At 43.2% G+C, this 22,822-nt stretch overlaps 2 protein-coding genes across 7 annotated transcripts in view; one reads left to right on the top strand and one right to left on the bottom strand.

Moving 5' to 3' along the window:
* Positions 1–7,376, top strand: part of CLCC1 (chloride channel CLIC like 1) — a 28,142-nt gene extending 20,766 nt beyond the window's left edge. For all 5 annotated transcript variants that reach the window (XM_062191871.1, XM_062191868.1, XM_062191869.1 and 2 more), the window contains 5 exons: positions 256–353; positions 610–756; positions 2,399–2,740; positions 5,191–5,485; positions 7,091–7,376. In XM_062191871.1, coding sequence (XP_062047855.1) covers positions 256–353; positions 610–756; positions 2,399–2,740; positions 5,191–5,451 — 848 coding nt within the window. In that variant the 3' untranslated portion in view covers positions 5,452–5,485; positions 7,091–7,376. The remainder of the gene's footprint in view (positions 1–255; positions 354–609; positions 757–2,398; positions 2,741–5,190; positions 5,486–7,090) is intronic.
* A 1,688-nt stretch (positions 7,377–9,064) lies between these two features.
* GPSM2 (G protein signaling modulator 2) overlaps positions 9,065–22,822 on the bottom strand; it is a 54,053-nt gene continuing 40,295 nt past the window's right edge. For both annotated transcript variants that reach the window (XM_062191864.1, XM_062191865.1), the window contains 4 exons: positions 22,400–22,576; positions 18,895–19,054; positions 17,945–18,162; positions 9,065–10,031 (listed from right to left, as the gene is read on the bottom strand). In XM_062191864.1, the coding sequence (XP_062047848.1) occupies positions 9,807–10,031; positions 17,945–18,162; positions 18,895–19,054; positions 22,400–22,576 (780 nt within the window). In that variant the 3' untranslated portion in view covers positions 9,065–9,806. The remainder of the gene's footprint in view (positions 10,032–17,944; positions 18,163–18,894; positions 19,055–22,399; positions 22,577–22,822) is intronic.

The raw sequence follows: 22,822 nt of genomic DNA, 5'->3' as shown, positions 1-22,822 counted from the left end.
TGAAAAACTGCTCTTATTTTCCATAAATCTTTATAAAGTATAATATCTACATATGACTTATATAATTTGAATGGATTTTTTATTTAAGTAAACATGATTTTTGACATAGATGAAAATTGTTAAAAATCAGCCTTATGGGTTATTTTAAATTTAGAACAATTTAAAATTAATGGGTAAGTGGCTAAGAAGGATCAAAATAAAATATCATCTTATTGTGACTTTAAAAAGAGATGCAATGTTTGTTTCTCTAAACAGAATGGTTTAGAAGTTCGTGGACCTATAAGGATGACCCCTGCCAAAAATACTATGAGCTGTTACTAGTCAACCCTATTTGGCTGGTCCCACCAACAAAGGTATAGAATATGTTCTGTGAAAATTGCTTTAATATCAAGTATGCCAGAAATCTCATGTATTTATTTTAAAAAATTAGTGTTTTTTAGATTTGAACTAAAAACAAATTTTTGTGCTAGAAAAAATACTTGTATTTCAGTCAATTTCATATTAAAAGTGAATTTATATAATATAATTTCAGCTTCAGCACGCAGTGAATTTTGGCTTTTTCTATGTGTCTGAATTTTTTGAGGAAAAATTAAATTTCTTTTGTTTTAGGCACTGGCAGTTACATTCACCAATTTTGTTACGGAGCCATTAAAGCACATTGGAAAAGGAACTGGTGAATTTATTAAAGCGCTTATGAAAGAGATCCCAGTGTTACTTCAGATTCCAGTGCTGATAATTATGGCGTTAGCTGTACTGGTTAGTATATTAGCACTGTTGATATTTATCAAGATTTACCAAAACAAGACAGTTGCAAAATTATTAGGCTTTTTAAAGTTTTCTCAAAAAGATTTATTTGAAAGTGAGAGTTACACAGAGAGGAAGAGACAGATCTTGCATCTGCTGGTTTTCTCCCAAGATGGCTCCAATGAAGCCAGGAGCCAGGATCTCCATTTGGGTCTCCCATGTGGGTGGCAGGGGCCCAAGCACTTGGACTACCTTCTGCCTGTGTTGTGGGCAGAGGCCTTACCCACTGTACCACAACGGTGGCCTCATTAGGCCTCTCTGTTGTAAATCAGACTAAGTCAAGCTTAATAGCACAAGAGGATGATTTAAGTGATACAGATTTATCAATACTTATATGTCCATTCCTTTCATCAAGGAAGTGCTTCTCTAGTTTGTCAACGTCACTGCAAATTAATACATGGAAAGTCAGCCCTTTGTATTTCAGTCTGTTTTTTTGCAGCATGGAAAGGGAAGAACATTGGTTTAACACCAATTCAGAAAGGGATATGGGGAAGGCTGGTGTACTGAGAAACAGCTGGGGGATCCAGGAGCAGACATTAAGAGGAAACATGGCCATTCATCCATGGTCTGCTCAGTTGTCACATAAAACAAAAAGTACAGCAGTCAGATGTGCCATGGAAATTTCTCCCTAAGGATACAAGGTCACCATACTGTATTCATTTGAAGTTATTCCTTTTTGGTCTTGTTTTCGGCTCGTGATGACAGGATTCCATAGTTTAGATGTGTGGTTTTGTTAGATGGCATTAGTGCCATAGAAGTAGTTGAGTCTCTGAAGCCGATGTTGTAAGCAAAAGCCCTATCTTGCCTTGTTGCTACACCTGTTCCCCAAGAACAGTTATGTTCTTTGACTTCTGTGCTTCTGTCTTCAGACAGTAGTATAGCTCTACCACAGAGATGTTCAAGCTTTTTGTTTTCAGGACCCTTTTGTATTCTTACCTAGACATACAAGTCTATGTGAGCACACATGGCGTGAGCAGTCATTGGACAAACGTCAGTCTCCTCCGGAAGACTACTTACACTCACGAGAGGCGGTGAAAAAGACAAATTATGTGAAGTTTTGACCTTGCAGATCCCCTAGAAGAGCCTCTGAGATCCCTGCAGGGTCCCCAGGCCGCATTTGAAAACTGCTGCGCAGTCTTCCTCGTGCAGTCTGAGTCAGTCATTGAATTCTAGCTGTAACTTAAGCCGAGTCTGTATTTATAAAAACCTACAGGAGAATGTGTACATAATGCACAAATTTAAATAATTTCAGCATTTATCTTCTGGGCGTTAACAGAGACATATGAACAGTTATCAGACAACCGTAATCTTCCAACTTAAATTTCTAGGTTTTACCCTGCTATTGCCATGGTTATAATTCAGTCAAAATGTCTAACTGAAATATCTACTTAATTCTAAGTGATTGATTAAATTTTAGTGGCTATTCTGTCCCTGTATTAATCTGAAGAAGAGGTCTCTAATGAAAAAAACAATGATATTAAAAGTCTATATTGCTAAAGGAAGTTAATTAGCTCATTTTGTTAGCACCCTAAATTTAACACCTTCTAGCTTCACTGTAAGCTACAAGTCCTCAGAACGTATTTCTTCCCTGTAGAGTTTCTGCTATGGTGCTGGGAAATCGGTGAACTTGCTGAGACACCTGGGTGGTCCTGAGAGTGACCCTCCCCTGGCGCTGGAGCCAGGCGCCAGACGACTGCGGAAGGAGGTTGATTACAGACCCCGTGGTGGAGCAGGTGATGCAGATTTCTATGCTAGGGGCCAAACTGGCCGCCTTGAGCAAGGCCCTTATGACAGAACGTATGAGGGTAGAAGAGATGTCCCGAGAGAGAGAGATGTCGACTTGAGATTGCAGACTGGCAACAAGAGCCCGGAACTGCTCCAGGCGTTTGACATTCCAGACGCAGAGGCGGGAGAGCACCCCGAGGTGGTGCGCAGCGTAAGTCGGCAGCTGTTTTGCTCTCCCTTCATAGTAGGCCTGAGTGCTTCCTCTACAGCTTTTGATGGAATGTTTTTACTCTTTCACCCTCCTTCACTGTTCATTATATCATTAATGATATAATTAATCTCCTCTTCCCCTTCCTGGTCAAAAGTTAGCCCACCTAGCTTAGAAGAAATAAAATGAGATTTACTTGTTAAGCACTATTTAATGGTCAGAACAGATGGTAAATCATAGAAAATGTCACAGGAAGCCGACAGGTGGGCATCCCTGAGATTTCTGCCTTTGACAAGATCGGTGAGGGCGTAGGGAGCCAGCAGGACAGCCCTAAAGGCCTTGCTGGGTGCAAGAGTGGACTGGGGAGGGATCCAAGACCTTGCTCTCCCAACTCTTTTTTTTTTTTTTTTTTTTTTGTCAGTGCATGGTGAGACTACACGTTTTAACTGTAGAATGGTGAGGAGTTTTCACCATCATTGGTCATTTAAAGGAATGTTTCCATTTCTGCTTGAGAAAGAATTTTTATTGTCATTTGTGAAGTTTAACTTGTATCTCTGAGCCTTTGAGAAATGGTTATAAGCACAGTAGAATCCAGGAACTGTATTCATCAGGATTTCTTATCAAAAGAAACATAGCTCCATGTAAACAGAAAACCCAAAGACGCTCCTTCTGGCTTTTTTAGTTAATGGTTATCTGTCACCCCACTCAAAACTCCTCCACTGACTGCCCGTCGCACTCGAAGGAAAGCCAGTTACAGCAGTGGCCTAGGGGCCCCTTTGATCTACCCTCACTCCACATCCACCAACTCGCCTGTGTCCGCACGCTCCACGCTCACTGAACCTCGCCCACAGCGCTGCTGACTGTGCCTTCCACTTGCTGTCCCCTCTGGCTAGTGCGCTGCTAATGCACACGTCCCGTTGTTCACTTCTTCAGGCCATTACTCGTGTCACCTTTTCAGATCAATCTACTTTAAACTGCAGTCCAACTTGCCACCCCACCCCACTTCCGGCATTCTTCTCTGCTTTTCTGCATAGCTCTTAATTCAGTAGGTGGTATCAGACCTTCTGAATTTGTTTGCTGCCTGATTCTCTCCCCAGCCTGTCAGTTCCAGAGCAATGTTTGTGCTTTTTTTTTTTTTTTAAGATGTATTTATTTATTTATTTGAAAGACAAGAGTTAGAGGCAGAGGGAGAGGGAGACACAGAGAGAAAGGATTTCCATCTGATGGTTCACTCCCCAAAAGGCCAGAGCTGCCCCATCTGAAGCCAGGAGTTTCTCTCAGGTTTCCCACGTGGGTGCAGGGGCCCAAGGACTTGGGCCATCCTCTGCTGCTTTCTCAGGCTATAGCAGAGAGCTGGATCAGATGTGGAGCAGCCAGGACTTGAACCAGTGCCCATATGGGGTGCTGGCACTGCAGACGGCATCTTTACCCGCTACACCACAGCACCGGCCTTGGTGCTTTGTTCTTGCTGTACCCTTAGCCCTAGAACATATATGTGAGTATGTATGAGTTGCTGAATGAATTATTCTCACCAGGCCAAGAGGAGGTGGAGATATTGGTCACCAATCCTTTTTTTTTTTTTTTTTTTTTAAGAATATTTAGAGGTGGGCGCTGTGGCGTAATGGGTAAAGCCACTGCCTGCAATGCTGGCATTTCATATGGGTGCCAGTTCAAGTCCCAGCTGCTCCACTTTCAATCCAGCTTTCTGCTGTGGCCTGGGAAAGCAGAAGATGGCCCAAGTCCTTGGGGGCCCCTGCACCCACGTGGGAAACTGGGAAGAAGCTCTTGGTTTGGCTCAGCTCTGGTTGTTACAGCCATTTGGGGAGTGAACCAGAGGATGGAAGACCTCCCTCTTTGACTCCTTCAAATAAATTAAAATATAAATAAAAATATTTATTTATTTATTTGAAAGGTAGAGTTACAGAGAGTGAAAAAGAGATAAAGAAGTCTTTTTGATTTGTTGGTTCACTCCCCAGATACCACAACAGCCAGAGCTGGGCCAGACAGCAGACAGGAGCTTCATCTGGGTCTCTCAGGTGGGTGGCGGGGATCCAAGCACTTAGGTTATCTTCCGCTGTTTTCCCAGGAGTATTGGCAGGGAGCTGGATCAGAAGTGGAGCAGCTGGGACTTGAACCAGCACCTATCTGGGATGCCGGTGCCACAGGCTGCGATTTACCATGTTACACCACAGGCCGGCCCACCAATCCTCTTGACCCCTCCTATGCTGGGTCACTAGGCCATGTAGGCTGTCTGAAGTACCCCACCCCTCCACGTACAGCTCTGTGAGGCTTCACATTTAGATAATCATGATCTAGCATGGGAACCAGGATTTGAAAGAGTTTGGAGCTTGCTGTAACAGATTTGGGTAGGAGATTGTTATTTAGACTTGATTACTAAACTTTCATGAAGTACTAGCAGAATTTAAAACAAAATGTAATTTTGTACTTTATAGCATAACTCACCTATTTTGGATGCAAAGCCCAAAGAGACTGGTGGCGTTCCAGGAGAAAGCACGCTGGCGGAAAGCAGCGAGTCCGCTAAGCCTGTCTCGGGCCAGGCGAGAGCAGGGAATACGGAAGGTTCACCTGCAGTGGTAAAGGCCGAGCTCAAGACCGAAGCCGAAGCCAGCCCACCAGAAGGCATCGCCGACAGCGTGGCTGGCTCTGCAGCTGGAGCATGTGGCAAGGAGACTGCCAGCAGCCCATGTGGCTAGGGGAGCACGGCGACAGCGCTGGAGACTTCTTTGGGTTTTGTATTCTTTAAACAACTTCTGTTCACTTTATTTACTGTAAAGATGCCAACTCAGTATTTTAACTGACAGTCAATTAACAAATGTATGTATATAAAAGCTTTTGTTTCTTCTCTTGAGCTAAGATACACTCTAAAATTTTGAAGTGTTTGTTTTGGGACAGGCACTCATTGAATTTACATTTTAAGTTGAACATATGGCAGGCAGCCCTGATTCTGGATAATTGAGGTGACTAGTTTGTGGGAACATTAAAAAGAAATTCTGTTGTTTACAGGTGTTTATGGGAATTGGCTACCACAAGTGAGTGTAGTCCAGTAGCAGTCAGGAAATACCTACTTTAGTTAATGGAGTAACTCCTTTGTTCTGCACTGGATTGACAGTGTTCCAATACGCTGGTCAGAAACTGCCTGTCAGGGAAGTCTGCTTAGGGCAAGCTTGGCTCTGAACCACCACCCTTGTACCAAAGCTGTGGAGTACGTGTGCCCGGCCTCAGTCCCACGGACCCCTCCGCTGCTCTGCAGGCTGCCCACACCAGGGTGCCTAAGTGTCTTCTCTCTGCGGCCATTAAGGAGCTGCTTCCTTGTCGTGCCTTTTACTGTAGGCTTAGCTTAGAATTGAAGACAAGCAGGGGACTTTAGATAACAGAGCTTGTGGTACTAGAAACCCAAGTTTTACCTACTCCTTAGACCAAGAGTGGCACAGATTTAACTTGTTCCTCCAAACCCCAGCACAGGAGACCACTGGGTGTTCCGTTATTTTATCTGTATTACAACAAACTTGTCTTGCTTGCATGGAGTTCTGGTTTTTGGAGATCTATGCATAGAGCAGGATCCCCTAAGGAAAACAGTGAGGTGTTCTCCTGCAGATAGGTCATTGGTCAGCATTTTTAATTACATTTTCTGATGTCCACAAGTTCTTCCCTTTTTACAAATTTTGTGCATGTCGCTAGATGACAGATTTCACACATGATCCAGTCTCCTTTGCTTTAACCATATTCACATTAGATGTTATACTCAGTTGCTTACTAAGAGTGATACTAGTCAGAAATAAATTTTAAAATTTGCACCCAGGCATTTGTTTCAGGAAAAGACAAAGTATTTGCTTTTTAGTATTCTACATGGAATGTAGAATGTCCCATTTTGGCTACCAGAAGTATTAGTTGCCTGTGACAATTTAATTTTAATGTTAATATTATTTTCTCATTGGTCTTGCAAACATCCTTAGGGTTTATCAGAAGAGTATTCTTTTTTTCCCCAAGAAATACAATTGTATTTTAGATTGATTCAGAGCACAACAGGCTTGCAACAAATGAATAATGAAAGGATGCCGGCAGTTCAGAATAGATCTGTGAACCCACTGATGAGTCTAAAGTCGTCCCCTCTGGGGTTGGAGCTGTTCACATTTCAGATGAATGTGTTCGCACGGGGGAGTTGTCCTCTGTGCTGTGGGCTGGTTCACAAGAGAGCTGAAAGCCTCAGGGGGCAGGCTGTAACGGAGAGGAGTTGCTGTAGCGCATGCTCCACACTGCTTTTAATCCAAAAAGGAATCCTTTTTTTAAAAAAATTTCTTTTTTAATTTCTTCTTTGTATTTTTTTCATTACAGATACCCATTTGGGGGATGAAAAGCACTGTGACAGCTAGCAAGGCAACACGCTACTGCTGTTGAACAGTGACAGCTGTCCAAACTGTACCTGTCAAGGCCAGCGTAAGGCTTGCTAAGTTGAATAGCCAATATTTGTCTTTAAATTACGGCTTAACGGTAACAAGCGCTCACAAAATCAGAACGGGGAGAATAGCTGTTAAAAGCAGTTTCAAAATGGAATAATGTTGAATGTTTACAGGGTGCAATAACCATTGTATACACAAAATAAACATGTATTTTTACATTATCAAGATTTGGTATATTGTTTGCTTAGTGACTTTTATAAGAAAAAGCCCCATGAAAGTTATCTGCATGGCTTTTAAATGATGCTAGCCAGCACAACATACCTTCTGCATAACATATGTGAAAGGTTAGGGAATCCAGGTTTTAACGGAGTAGTTTTGGTAATTTTTTTTTTTTTAATTTTTATTTTTTGACAGGCAGAGTGGATAGTGAGAGACAGAGAGACAGAGAGAAAGGTCTTCCTTTTTGCCGTTGGTTCACCCTCCAATGGCCGCTGCGGCCGGCGCATCTCGCTGATCCGAAGCCAGGAGCTAGCTGCTTCTTCTCCTGGTCTCCCATGCGGGTGCAGGGCCCAAAGACTTGGGCCATCCTCCACTGCCTTCCCGGGCCATAGCAGAGAGCTGGCCTGGAAGAGGGGCAACCGGGATAGAATCCAGCGCCCCAACCGGGACTAGAACCCAGTGTGCCGGCGCCGCAAGGTGGAGGATTAGCCCGTTAAGCCACAGCGCCGGCCAAGTTTTGGTAATTTTATCTCAGGACCAAGAATTTCTTTTTCTTTTTTTTTTGGCTGATGGATAATTCCAGGCTGTGGCTGCATAATAATTTTTTAAAAATATTGGCCATTTAGGGAAGTGGTTCTTACTGAATGATTTTGTGAATGGACAGAGCCCCAGATTTCCACAGCCCATCTCTGCTGTGCAGTCAGAAGTAATCGGAGTCGGAGTTGCCAGCTTGTTCTGGGTGAGCATTCACATTCTGTAATGCGGGCCCTGCTCTGTCCCATTCTCCTTTTTCGGCTATTCTTGGTTGTCATCTCCCATTCTGCACCCTTGGAGATGGCCTTCAGTCTCTAGGGTAAGGAAGGATAGGGTTCACAACAGCCAAGGTCCCAAATGACATTTCATACTTCATTTCTTCTGAGTTTTCATCTGTTTTCTCTTTGTGGCCTAGTTTTTCTTTGGTTTTGTTTATGTTCATGTGCTTCAGAGAGATCTTCCATCCACCTGTTCACTACCCACATGCCCACAATAGCCAAGGCTAGTCAGGTGGAAGGAGCCCGGAACTCCCTCTGGCAGAGGCCCAAGCACTTGAGCCATCATCTGCTGCCTCCCAGGATGCATTAGCAAGGAGCGGGATCCAAAATGAAGTAGCTGGGGGGGGCCGGCGTTGTGGTGCAACGGATTAAAGCCCTGGCCTGAAGTGCTGGCATCCCATATGGGCACTGGTTCTAGTCCCGGCTGCTCCTCTTCCGATCCAGCTCTCTGCTATGGCCTTGGGAATGCAGTGGAGGCTGGCCCAAGTCTTTGGGCCCCTGCACCCACCTGGGAGACCCGGAGGAAGCTCCTGGCTTCGGATTGGCACAGCTCCAGCTGTTGTGGCCATCTGGGGAGTGAACCAGCAATGGAAGACCTCTCTCTGTCTCTACCTCTTTGTAACTCTTTCAAATAAATAAAATCAATCTTTAAAAAAAGCAATAGTAATTCTCAATGTCAATTTCACTCCTGTACATTACATATTACATTTAAAAAAAGATGAAGTAGCTGAGACTCTAACTGGAAATCTGATACAGGATACAGGTGTCCCAAGGGGTGGCTTAACTGACCTTGGCTTTTGTCATTTTTTACATTAGATCTTATAAAAGTTTATTTTATAGCAGTATTATACAACAGAAGAGTCAAACTACCCAAAACATGTGGAAAGCAGTTTATTTGAGTTTCTTTTTCTTTTTTTTTTTTTGCAAAGTAATAAGGTTTTATCGAGGGCAGGGCACCTGTCAGAATGAAGGGGATAGAGTGCCCAGTCACTCGGACCGGGGAAGGAGGGTTACGTGGTTGAATGGAGACCATAAACCTGGGCAGGCCAGGTGGTGGCTCAGCTGAGCGCTTGAGTTTCTTTTACATTGGCTTTGGCCTAAAAATATTGAAAAGAGATTTTTCTTAGAGAAACCTAGTTTGTTTTTTTTTTTAAACAAGACTATCTTCTATAACTTTTTTACACTGGTCAAGTACATTATTTTTATTAAACTGCATAAATCCCCACTATATCCATGGTTAAGTATAAAAAATGTCATCAAGATTTTTTAAAAATTTCAGGGTTAAATTCTACTCTAGGATTCATTTAAATCGTCCTTCACAGATACTAGTAAGTGACTCTAACAAGTTGCCACAGAACAACCCCAAGCAGTGGTCACAAGCTCAAGAAGCACCTGGCAGATACCTCTGCCCTGAACTCAGGCAGTGCCGGGAAGAAGTGAACTCTTCATCCTATGACAGAAGGGAAGTACTGACATCATTCTAAACACATTTTAAGCTGTTTCACGGTGCTATAAATTTTCCTTTTAAGGAAAAATAATAGATTGAATTTCCTTGTAGTGTTCTGAAAGGAAATAAGATCTTTTCTTTAAAAATATCCATAGTACTTAGTGGTTTGCTGATTACTTTCCTGGATTTTGTAATTCCAGCAGAGCATTACTTTGCAAAAGGTCCTTTAGTCCAAATTCAGCGTCTCTGTTTGGATCTCTTTGTAGGAGAACTCTCTGTTCATCCATTCTTTTCGCCTGAGATCGTAAAATAAGGCTGAAAAAGTCTTCATCTGGTACCGTGGGGCCCTTTGTGGTGGCAGGTGGTGGTGCGCATCTTTGATCATCTAATCTGGACCCCTGAAAACGCATAAGATGGGAACAGCAGGTTGTATTATGTCTGTCAGTCATAACAAGAAAATGCAGCTGTAAACTTTTTGCCTCACCTGGTAGTTTTCTATTTAAAGTGACAGGATATATGCATATATATTATCAGAATAAGCATTCCATAAACGTCTGGCTGTACAAGTACTATGTAAAAGTGAGTGTACCATGTGAAGTCATTTATTTCAGTTATACTTGGTCACAGGAATAATCTGGGGTTAAAGTGCAAGGTCAACTGTACACAAATCTGGCAGTTCAAGACTAATTTTACCATAATATGTACCAACAATATAACTTAGCATATTTCTAGAAATGTAATGCTACGTACAAAAACCCTGAAGCACTAACTTAAACACTATTTTAGGCCAGTAGACAGCACCCTATATCCCCAATGCCTGCCTTTATAGATAGTTTTGTTTTCATTTGATCCCCAAAACATTTGTTAGGTGCCACTTGCAGGCGACTTTCCTGCTGTAAGGGCAAAGCTGAGCCATGACAGCAGAGCATATGGCCTACAAATGCCAGCATTTTTGCTGTCTGGTCCTTTATAGGAAAAGTTTGCCTATCATGTCTTAGGCCCAATAATAGTTTGAACTAAAATTTTCCTTCAACTTTTAATCTTTACTTTTTAAAAGTAACAATTGTACATATTTATGGGCTATAGTGAATGTATGTAGCATCTCAACCCATGTATACAGTGTGCATTGATCCAGTCAGGGTAACTACCATTTCCCTTTCTTTGATATTATGACTGAAATCATGGAGCTCTTTTCCTTCTGTTTGCTCCTAAAATGTAAGTTGTAACCTTATTGGTCCTTTTATTAGAAGAATATTAAATATATTATTAATCAAATAAAATATGAGCATTTAAAACCATACAATGTCTTAAAGCTCAAGAATGAAGATGGCAGTGTGGATAGCAGATGGCGAGGCTCTGTGCTAAGTGCTCATGCCCTGACATTTAACTCCGTAACACTGAGGTGCAGCTGTTTGCTGGCCTCCCAGTCACTGCCCCCTCCACCTCCCACACCTCACTTGACTGCCTCATTTCTCCTGTCAGAATCCTTGATGATACCAACGTCCTCCAGCTAACCCAACACTCCAGCACCTAAGTTCCGAGACCTCTGACCTAGCATGCTCATTCCTCACCTCGTTCTTACCCCTTTGTTCTGCAGGGTCATTCCTCACCCTCTTACTCTCTTTGAAGAAATGTCTGTTCAGGTTCTTTGCCCATTTTTTAATTAGGTTGACTTCTAGTTTTAGTAGTTCCTATATTCTGAATATTAATCTTGTGTCAGATATGTAATTTCCAAGTATTTTCTGTGGGTTGCCTTTTTACTCTGTTAATAATGTCCTCTGTCAATAGTGTGCAGGTTTTTTTATTTAGGTATGTCATTTTTTTGTTGTTGCCTGTGCCTTTGGTGTATAACCAAGAAATTATTGTGAAACCTAATGTCACAAATTTTCCCAAACTTTGAGAGTTTGACTTTTTTTTTTTTTTTTTGACAGGCAGAGTTAGAGACACAGAGAGAAAGGTCTTCCTTCCATTGGTTCACCCCCTACATGGCTACTACAGCCGGCGCGCTGCGCCAATCAGGAGCCAGGTGCTTCCTCCCGGTCTCCCATGTGGGTGCAGGGCCCAAGCACTTGGGCCATCCTCCACTGCCTTCCAGGGCCACAGCAGAGAGCTGGACTGGAAGAGGAGCAACTGGGACAGAATCCAGCGCCCCAACTGGGACTAGAACCCAGGGTGCTGGCGCTGCAGGCGGAGGATTAGCCTAGTGAGCCACAGCGCCGGCCTGACAGTTTTAGTTCTGATGCTTAGGACCCTCATCCATTTTGAGTTAACTGTTGTATATGGTGTTGGGTAAGAGTCCACCTACATCCTTCATGTGTGTTGCCTGGACCTATTGATGAGTCTATCCTTTCTCCCACTTAATGATCTTGGTGCCTATGACGTGACTGTCTCCCACAGTTCATGGGTTGGGGCCTGGCAGGAGGTGATAATGGATGAATTTCTTTATTCCAGAGGAGTGAGTCATTAAAGAGGGGGCTGGCTGTAACAGTGAGCTCAGCCTCCTCTTGCTTATCGGCCCTGCGGTCTCTAAGATGGCACAGCACAAAGGGGCTCACCAGATGCTGGTACCATCTTTTAGCCTTTGCAGCCACCAGAACCGCAAACCAGATTTCTGTTCATTGTAAGTTACACGGGCTACGATGTTCTGTTAGCACAAAAGGAGTAAGTCGGCACTCTCGTTCAATCATTTCACCATATACGCTGTCTGGGCACTCTATTCCATTGGTCTGTGTGTCTGTATGACAGTACCACACTGCAGTATAGTGTGTTTGGAAATCAGGAAGTACAAATCCTACAGCTTTGCTGTTGTTTCTCAAGATGTTATAATATTTAGGGTCCCTAGAGATTTCACAGTAATTCTGGGGTGGGTTTTTCTATTTTTGATAGGGATCACATTGATCTGTAGATTACCTTGGGCAGTGGTGAAATTTTAGTAATAAATCTTCCAATCCAAGAACATGGGATGTCTTTCCATCTATTTATGTTTTCTTTAATCTCTTACAGCAATGTTTTATATAGTTTCTACTGGTAATTTTTTGATAGTATTTTAAATGGAATTACTTAGTTTCCTTGATTTCCTTCTCAGTTCATTGGTAGGGTACAAAATGCAACTGGTTTTATTTATCTGAAAGGCAGACAGGGATATCTGATTTGTTGGTTCATTCCACAAATGTCTACAATAGTTGGGGCTGGGCCAAGCCACAGCCAGAAGCTGGACACTGACTCTCATGTGAGTCGCAGGGACCCAGACACGCAAGGTGAGTGTTAGCTTGAAGCTGGAATCAAAAGCCAAGGTGGTATGGAATTATGGGTATCCCAACTGGCATTTTAACTATTGTGCCAAATGTGTGCCCCAACTGATTTTTGTTTGCATTGACTTTATTTCCTGCTACTATGTTGAATTCATTCATTCTAGCAGGTTTTTGTATATGTGGAATCTTTATAGTGTTTCCTATATATAAAATCATATCACCCACAAACGGGGATACTTGCTTTCCAATTTGAATGTCTTTTATTTCTTACCTAACTGCTCTGGCTAGAACACCCAGTATGATGTTGAATAGAAGTTGCAAAAGGTAGGCATTCTAGTCTTTTCCTTATCTTGGAAGAAAAGCTTTTAGTCTGTCACCACTGAGTGTATGATGTTAGCTGTGGGGTTTTCAAGCATGATTAGTATAGTAGTTCCTACCATTCCTAATTTGAGTTTTTATCATGAGTTTTGTTGAATGTTTCCTCTGCATTTGCTGAGATCATGTGTTTCTTTCCCCCTTCATTGTTAATATGTTGTATTACTTGATGGATTTTTTTTTTAATATTTATTTTGAGAGGTAGAGTTTAGAGTTACAGACAGGGAGCGAGGTCTTCCATCTATGGCCACAGCGGCCTGAGCTGGGCCGATCTGAAGCTAGGAGCCAGGTGCAGGGGCCCACGGACTTGGACCATCTTCTACTGCTTTCGCAGGCCATGGCACAGAGATGGATCTGAAGAGGAGCAGCTGGGACTTGACCCAGTTACCTATATGGGACGCTGGTGCCATAAGCGGAGGTTTTAGCCCACTATGCCAGCCCCGGATGGGTTTTCTTACACTGAATGATTTTTATATTCCAGGAGTAAATCTCACTTGGTAATGGTGTATAACCCCTTTAATATTTGTAGTATTCTGTTATTCATAAAGAACATTGTGGTCTATACTTGTAGTGTCTTTGGGCAATACTGGCCTCATAACATGAATTAGAAAGTGTTCCCTCTGGGCTGGTGCTGCGGCATAGCAGGTAAAGCCACCACCTGCAGTGCCAGCACCCATATCGTCCAAGTCCCAGTTGCTCCACTTGTGATCCATCTCTCTGCTATGGCCTGGGAAAGTAGTGGAAGATGGCCCCTGTCCTTAGGCCCCTGTACCCATGTGGGGGACCCGGAAGAAGCTCCTGGCTCCAGATCGGTGCCACTGGCCATTTGGGGAGTGAACCAGAGGATGGAAGACCTCTCTCACTGCCTGTCACTCTGCCTTTTAAATCAATCAATCTTAGAGTTTGAGAACGATTAGTGTTAGTTGTTAATGTTTGGCAGAAGTTCGCAGTAAGCCAAGATTCAGGGCTTTTCTTTGCTGGGGAGTTTTTGATTAATGATGCACTCTAGGTTTGGCCCTGTGGCATAGTATAGGATGCCAGCACTGCAGGAGGCGGCTTAACTCAGGGCTGCTGGTTTGTGTCCCGGCTGCTCCTTTCTATCCAGCTCTCTGCTATGACCTGGGAAAGCAGCAGAAGATGGCCTAAGTGCTTGGTACCCTGCACCCATGTGGGAGACCTAGAAGAAGCTCCTGTCTTTGGATGGGCCCAGCCATTGCAGCCATTTAGGGAGTGAACCAGCAGGTGGAAGACCTCTCTTCCTCTGTACGTAACTTTGTTTCTCAAAGCTTTCAAAGATTTGAGAAGTAGAGTTACAGAGAGAGGTCTTCCATTTGCTGGTTTTAGTAATTTGTGATTTTAGTAATTTGCATCTTTATTAATCTTTTTAAAAAATGCTTTTTGTCTTTGGTTCTTTTTCTAGTTCCTGAAGTATTAGTTGGATGATTGTAGATGCTGACATTAAAATAAACGTCAAGTTATAAATTCTCACAGTCGGGGCCAGCACTGTGGCATCCCATCTGGGCACTGGTTTGAGTCCTTGCTGCTTCACTTCCGACCCAGCTTCCTGCTAAAGCAGTGGAAGACAGCCCAAGTGCTTGGGCCCTGCACCCATGCAGGAGACCCAATGAAGCTCCTGGTGCCTAGCTTCAGCCTAGCCCAGCTCTGGACATTTAGGGAGTGAGCCAGTGGATGAAAGATGTTTGAGATTTCTCACAATCACTGCCTTCTCTGCATCCTTTCCATTTGTCTGATTTTTCTAGCATTCCTTCTGTTATTACTTCTAATTTCACCCCATGTGGTTAGGGAAGGTACTGTATTATTTTAAATCTTTTTGAGATGGAATAGATGATACACATTAGGCCACAAATTACGAGAATCTCCCAGTGCACTCGAATGTGCATGCTACTGTTGTGGGTACAGTGGCCATTAGATCTGGTTGGTATATTGTATTCACCTCCTCTGTTTCCTTAATTTAAGTCTCCAAATCTCCCTTCAGTTTTGCTTCATGTATTATTTAGGTATGTTTCTACAATATTTCTTGAATCCACTGGGCCTACGGCTACAGTTTACTGTAACTTTTCATTTCCTTATTTCCCTTCTTACAGCCTAGATTCCCAAGTCTATTTTTAAGATTTTGAGAGGTAGAGCTACAGACAGTGAGAGGGAGAGACAGAGAAAGGTCTTCCTTCCGTTGGTTCACTCTCCAAATGGCCGGAGCTTCCTCCTGGTCTCACACGTGGGTCCAAGGACTTGGGCCATCTCCTACTGCTTTCCCAGGCTATAGCAGAGAGCCAGATTAGAAGAGGAGCAGCTGGGACTCGAACCGGTGCCCATATGGGATGCCGCAGGCAGAGGATTAACCCACAGCACCGGCCCCCCCAATATTATTAAAATGTCCCCAACTAATGTTCTCCTGGCAAAACACAGTTGCTTGTTTAATCAAGATTGGTGACTGAAGAAACTAGTTGTACTGACCAGCCTTACTTCCAGTGGCCTAAATCAATAATCCTTTCCTTGGTCAGTTTAGTTTCTCAAAGTTAACTATTTTGTACTTTCTTTTGAATTTGTAATGCCCCAACCCATTCTTGGCTAATAATTCTACTTCTTGCTTTCCTGAGAAAAATCAAAGCAACCAGGGAGAATTCCCATTTGTTCCCATCTCCAAACCTGTCCGCACCTATACCTTGTTTTCCCTCTCACCTTCGAGCATCCTGTCCGCTGCTGCCTCACTGGCTCCACTCTACCTGCCCCTTCCTGTCTAGACGTCTGCACTAATCCCGGTTTATTCCATATCCTTCTCCAGCTAACGATCCATTTCCTTGCTCCTCTTTTTAAGCAAAACCCCTTGTTAAGTTTTCTATATTCTCAACTGGCTCAATTCTTTGTCCCAATCATACCAGTAAAACAACTAATAACTTCCATGTTGCCAAATCATGTAGTTGAGATATCTTACTTGGCTTCTCCGCAGCACTTGCTACAGCTAAACACTCCTAAGACACTCTCTTCACTTGGCTTCCACCATACCCATTCTCTGGGTTCTTCCAACTCTGGCGGTAAGTGCTTTGCTAGCAGATCCTGGAATGCCTTGACAGGGCCTCTTCCTGTTTCCATCTATCTATTTGAGGGGCACAGAGAAGAGACAAGTTCCCATCTGCAGGTTCACTTTCCAGGTGCACAGGGCCGAAGGTGGGATCCAGGAACAGAGTTTGGGTCTCCCACATGGCTGGCAGAGACCTGACTACCTGGACCGTCACTGCTGCCTGTCACGGTCTGCATTAGCAGGAAGCTGGAGTCAGGAGCCAGTCTGTTCTCTGGCTAATCTTTTCCAGGATTTGAGTACTAGCTGCGTGCTGACTACTCCCAAACTAACTTTTCCCTCAGGCTCCAGCTTTTACATCTGTTTAATAGCCTATTCAATCATTCCGTTTCTTTTCTTTCTTTTGAAAGTTCTATTCATCTTTGAAAGGCAGTTAGAGACTCTTCCATCTGCTTGTTTACTCCCTAAATGGCTGCACTGGCCAGTGCTGGAGCCATTCTGAAGCCAGAAGCCTCATCTGGGCCTCCCATTTGGGTGGCAGGGGCCCAGGCTCAACAGCAGAAAGATCAGAAGTGGAGCAGATGCCAGGCTGCTGGCGTTGCTAGGGGCAGCTTTACCTGCTATGCCACAGTGCCGACTCCCATTTCATTTTCTGAGTATTCTAAATTAAATGTACATAAAATAGAACTCTTGCTTTTTCCCCAAACTCACTTTTCCTCTAGTTTCCATTGTAATAGGCACCATTCATTTATCCAATTATTCATGCCAAAAGTCTGTCTTTTCTCTTTCCCTCATTCTTCTTGCCCAGCAACTGTAGCTTCAAACTATATCCCTATTCTAGGTGCAGATCACTACTACTGCTACCCTGTGTAAGTCACCCTTTGCCTGGTTTCTAGGCTACAACGCTGGCTGCTCTACTTGGCTCCACCAGGAGCCAGGATGCTCCTGCAGAGCTCTCTAGTGGCTTCCTCATACATGCATGGTTCATCAGGCCCTGGCTGCTCTCCCCTCTGCCTGCCCAGTTCACAGCAGTCACACTGGCTACTTTACTTTGAATATAAAAGCTTAGCAGGTTCAAGGAATGGCAAAGAGGACTTACATGTCTTGACATAAATACTCTTTGCCAAACCATTCACATAGCTGACTACTTCATTTCATTGAGATATCCTCTTAACTATCCTAACAGACACACACACCCCTCCCCCACCAGCACCCTTGGTTGTCCATTACTCCTTTACCTTTTTTCATAGTAGCACCATGATCTGATTCACACACTTTGTCTCTTTGTCTCTGAACTCATATATATATGCCAGGGGTCTCTAAAACGTTCATGAGAAATGTATATTATGAAAAAACTATGAGGGATTTCAAAGCCTTTTTTTCCCCACAGACTTCTTGAAGTACCCTTGCATATATGTGTATATAGACAAACTCTTGTTCATTGTCTCTCCCAACTAAAATGTAGAGTCCTTCAAAGGGCAGTATATCCCCAATGCCAAAAGTAGTACCTGGGACAAAACAGGTTTTCCAATCATTTTTTTGTTGAATTATGGACAAAATAAGTGCTTCCTGAATGCAGATTACAACGCTGCCAAGCTCCTAATGGTTTCTGAGCTAAAGAAGGAAGGAAAAGAATACATGGACATACCTGACACTTCACAAGAATGTCAAAGAAGTCTTCATCGGGTTCCTGGCTGCCTTTAGTCCGCAGGTGGTCGAGAACTGACTGGGTGTTACTCTGTGTCAGACGAAGCCCTGGCAAATTACTGAAGCTAGCCCTCTGGTCATCTAGTCGGCGGCTCTGTGAGCTGGCGAGAAGGTCTAAAAACTCATCTGTGTTGGGGGACACCACAGAAACGGATGGAGCTACGAGCAGAAAAAAAACCCAAGATGTTACAAGACCGTCTAGGCACGTTCATCCTTCTCTGCCTTGCCAACATCAACACTCCAGAGCGAGCGGCTTGGACTGTCCAGCTGTGGCTGGCATCGGCAGGGAGCAGGAACCAAGCCCGGAGTTCTACAGGGGAGCCTCAGTTGGCTGTACTTCCCTTCACCTAATGGCACCCAAAATGTTAACTTGACACAGGTAAATTTCCAATGACAAATAAACTTTTTCTTGGACAGTTTTAAATTCCGCTCCCAGGACAGGAATCATTATTTTGAGTTCATTGTTGCTGACTAGTCTTGGTCTGTAGCTCAGAAGTCTTTTGGTAGCCTCTTTCTGAGCTTTCTAGGTCAAAGGCCAGTCTTGAACTCTGCAGCTAAGCTGAGCTTTCTAGTCTGGCCATGCCTGCCTTTCGTAATCCAGATATGAAGTCTTTACATTTTATTTATGATAAAAAGTTACAAAAAACTATCATTTTGCCCTCATTTTTACTTTTTAGTCAGACTTTTCCTAACTCCAAAGAAAATAAGGTGTTACATAGTAAAAAGCACATTGGAATAAAAATAGGTGGGTCTAAGGGAACTGAAAAAAACTTGAACTATAAAATATTAGCTTTTTAGATATACCTAGATTTAAGCTCATTTATTACCAAATTCTCAGACATAAGAATATCATAGAGAACTATTAAAACTAAAGGAGAATAGATGACTTACTTTTTTGCATCATTCTGGGGGGAGTGGAAGAAGCTGCTGCTGAAGATGTGTGGCAGTTCTTGTCTTGCAAGCAGCACCTCTGGTCATCCATCCTGTTGCTTTGAAATCGGCTTAAGAGGTCAAAGAAGCCTTCATCTCCGACAGTCTCCGCACTGATTTTCTAAAACATTGAGAGAAAAATCAGTTATACTTGGGAATTCTAGCAGTATTCTTAGAGCATCAGTGATCATCCTAATGGACTGAAATGCAAAAGGTCAAGGATGAAGACTAAAAAAAAAATTGACCTTTTATCTTCAGGAAGAATAAAAGATGGCAATATTGGTAACAAAGTTATGTAAATCCAACAAAAAAGCATTTATAGTTACTTCAGCTTTTTTTTTTTTTTTTTTAAAGATTCATTTGTTTGAAAAAGTTACAGAGAGAGGGAAAAACAGGTGTTCCATCCACTGGTTCACTTCCCAAATGGCTGCATAGCTGGAGCTGAGCTGATCCAAAGCCAGGAGCTTCATCCAAGTCTCCCATGTGGGACAGGGGCCTGAGGACTTGGGCCATTTTCTGCTGCTTTCCCAGGCACATTAGCAGGAAGCTGGATCATAAATGGAGCAGCTAGGACTTTAACTGACGCCCATATGAGATGCCAGCTCTGTACCACAGCACTGGCCCCCTACTTCCATTTTTTAATTCCTATATTTCCAAGCCTAAAGAATCAGACTTAAGAGAATTGCTGGGGCTGGCACTGTGGCATAGCTGATAAAGTCACCACCTGCAGTGCCAGCATCCCATATGGGCACCAGTTTGAGTCCCGGCTGCTCCACTTCTGATTCAGCTCTCTGCTATGGCCTGGGAAAGCAGTGGAAGATGGCCAAAGCCCTTTGGCCCCTGTACCTGTGTGGGAGACCCGGAAGAAGCTCCTGGCTTTGGATTGGCACAATTCTAGCCATTGCAACCATCTGGGGAGTGAACCAACGGATGGAAGACCTCTTTCCTTCTCTCTCTCTGCTTCTAACTCTGCCTTTCAAATAAAATCTTAAAAGAGAAAAAATTGCTATAGATATGGAATAAATTATGCAAATACAGTCACATATCACTTCCCAACAGGGAAACATTCTGAGAAATACATCACCGGGTGATGATGTTGTACAAGGCTCAGTACTTCCTTAGGCCCAGATGGCACACCCTGGGCTGTGTGGTGTATGTACTGTCACGTGCAGTCCGTTCCTGAGTGAAATGTTATATGGTACATGACTGCAGGAGTAGGGCAGTAACATAGGTTATAAATCCTATTCTAAGATTTTTCAGCAACAGAATTTCAGAAAGCAACTATTTTCCTTGCACAGTGATTTCCAAGATTTTTTATTTTTTTATAAACTCTACCTGTCAAAAAATAGACAGTGAGAGAGACAATAAATACAATGTGAGAAGAGAACCAACAGACTATTCAAGAAAACAAAAATGTGCAATCCTTTCAAAGGTTCTCATTACTTAAAAAGTGGACTGGACAGTATGGAGTACCCTCTTTGCAATTCTCTTTTATAAGAATATAGCGTAGCTAGATATTTCCCTCACACAGGCATATTTTATTTTAAAATATATTACATTTACTAAATTGATTTTAACTTTTATTTAATGCATATAAATTTCCAAAGTACAGCTTATGGATTACAATGGCTTCCCCCCCAATAACTTCCCTCCTACCTGCAACCCTCCCCTTTCCCGCTCCCTCTCCCCTTCCATTCACATCAAGATTCATTTTCAATTCTCTTAATATATGCTAAATTAATCTTCTGTATATAAAGATTTCAACAGTTTGCACCCACATAGAAACACAAAGTGAAAAATACTGTTTGAGTACTAGTTATAGCATTAAATCACAATGTACAAGAGAAGTTGTTAACAGATACTTTTTTTTTTTTTTTAAAGATTCATTTATTCATTTGAAAGAGTTACACAGAGGAGAGACAGAGAGAGCTTCCATCTGCTGGTTCACTCCCAAGTTGGCCACAATGGCCAGAGCTGCGCCAATCTGAAGCCAGGAGCTTCTTCTGAGTCTCCCACGTAGGTGCAGGGACCCAATGGCTTGGGCCATCTTCTACTGCTTTCCCAGGCCACAGCAGAGAGTTGGATTGGAAGTGGAGCAGCTGGGACTCAAACCAGTGCCCATATGGGATGCTAGCACTGCAGGTGGCGGCTTTACCCACTCTTCTACAGTGCCAGCCCCATCAGATACTTTTCATTCTAAAATAGTATTTAAAAATCATTGAACAGGCCAGGGGTTTGACTTAGCACTTGGGATTCTGCTTCAGGTTCCTGCATCCTATATCAGAATGCCTGGGTTAGGCCAGCACCGTGCCTTAACAGGCTAATCCTCCACCTTGCGGCACCGGCACACTGGGTTCTAGTCCCGGTTGGGGCGCCGGATTCTATCCCGGTTGCCCCTCTTCCAGGCCAGCTCTCTGCTATGGCCCGGGAAGGCAGTGGAGGATGGCCCAAGTGCTTGGGCCCTGCACCCGCATGGGAGACCAGGAGAAGCACCTGGCTCCTGGCTTCGGATCAGCGAGATGCACCGGCCGCAGCGGCCATTGGAGGGTGAACCAACGGCAAAAAGGAAGACCTTTCTCTCTGTCTCTCTCACTATCCACTCTGCCTGTCAAAAAAAAAAAAAAAAAAAAAAAAAAAAAGCCTGGGTTAAGTCCCACTCAGCTTCCAATTCCAGCTTCCTGGTAATGTGCACCCTGGGCGGCAGCAGGTCCCCATCACCCAACTTGGGAGAAGTGTATTGAGTTCCCAGCTTTTCAGGCACTTGGGGAGTGAGCCAAAGATGGAAGCTCTTATTTGTGTTCTCTTTCTTTCCTTGCCCTTCTCAAAGAAAATAATTAAAACCTCAACTCTTCAAACAGCTAAATTTAATTTGTGGAGGATAGTTTCATTAGGAGACAGTGCAGTGAAATAAATGGCAGTATTCTGACCAACAGTAATGATTTGAAACACAAAGTAATAGTTACTGTGCAAAGCAATGTAAGCAACTTTAAGTCCTAATTTTAGCTCAAAAGAAGAGAGAAAGGATATGAGGCTGGCGCAGCAGGTTAATGCCCTGGCCTGGAGTGTCAGCATCCCATATGGGTGCCCATTCGAGACCCAGCTGCTCCACTTCCAATCCAGCTCTCTGCTATGGCCTGAGAAAGCAGTAGAAGATGGTCCTACTCCTTGGGCCCCTGCACCCATGTGGGAGACCGGGAAGAAGCTCCTGGCTTCGGATCGGCGCAGCTCCGGCCATTGCGGCCAATTGGGGAGTGAACCATCAGATGGAAGACCTCCCTCCCTCTTTCTGTGTAACTCTGACTTTCAAATAAATAAGTCTCAAGAAAAGAAAGGATAAGGTACTATGAACCAATTTGTTTGAATGACAGATATTATACATTAAATGTCTAAATTTCCAAAAAGTCAGTATGGATACATGAAAACTAAAATGTAGGAACGCAAACAATACTGAAAAACTTGAACATACCCTCTGACAATTTGGAGCTCGGTGGTCAATGGAATTACTGGCATCTTGGAGAACTTTAGTGGAGGAATGAGTTTTGTATTTTTTCCCTTTCAGTCTATTGACAAAGAGTAGCTTTGCAGACGGTTTGGCAATAAGAGGTTTTTGTTTAGCGAGAATTTCACTGTTCCAGTTCTGTACCTACAAAAATATAAATGGAAAGAAGGACATGAAAAAAAACCAACTCTCTCTGGCTTCCTGTAATATTAATCTGACATCTCACTTTTGGGGAGAAGAATTTTAGGTCTCTTAATAAATCCCCCTTTTCAGTATATTTCACTGTTTTTAAGAGCTTGTACCAAATGTACATTGTGGATTTCTCATTATCAGAACATTAAAATGGTGGCTTTAAGACTCTAAGAAGAAAAGTTTTACCAAAATCCTGTA

This window comes from Lepus europaeus, chromosome 5 (assembly GCF_033115175.1).
Source record: "Lepus europaeus isolate LE1 chromosome 5, mLepTim1.pri, whole genome shotgun sequence".
Lineage (NCBI taxonomy): Eukaryota > Metazoa > Chordata > Mammalia > Lagomorpha > Leporidae > Lepus > Lepus europaeus.
Note: the sequence above shows the minus strand (reverse complement) of the source record. Positions and strands in the feature narration are given on the sequence as shown.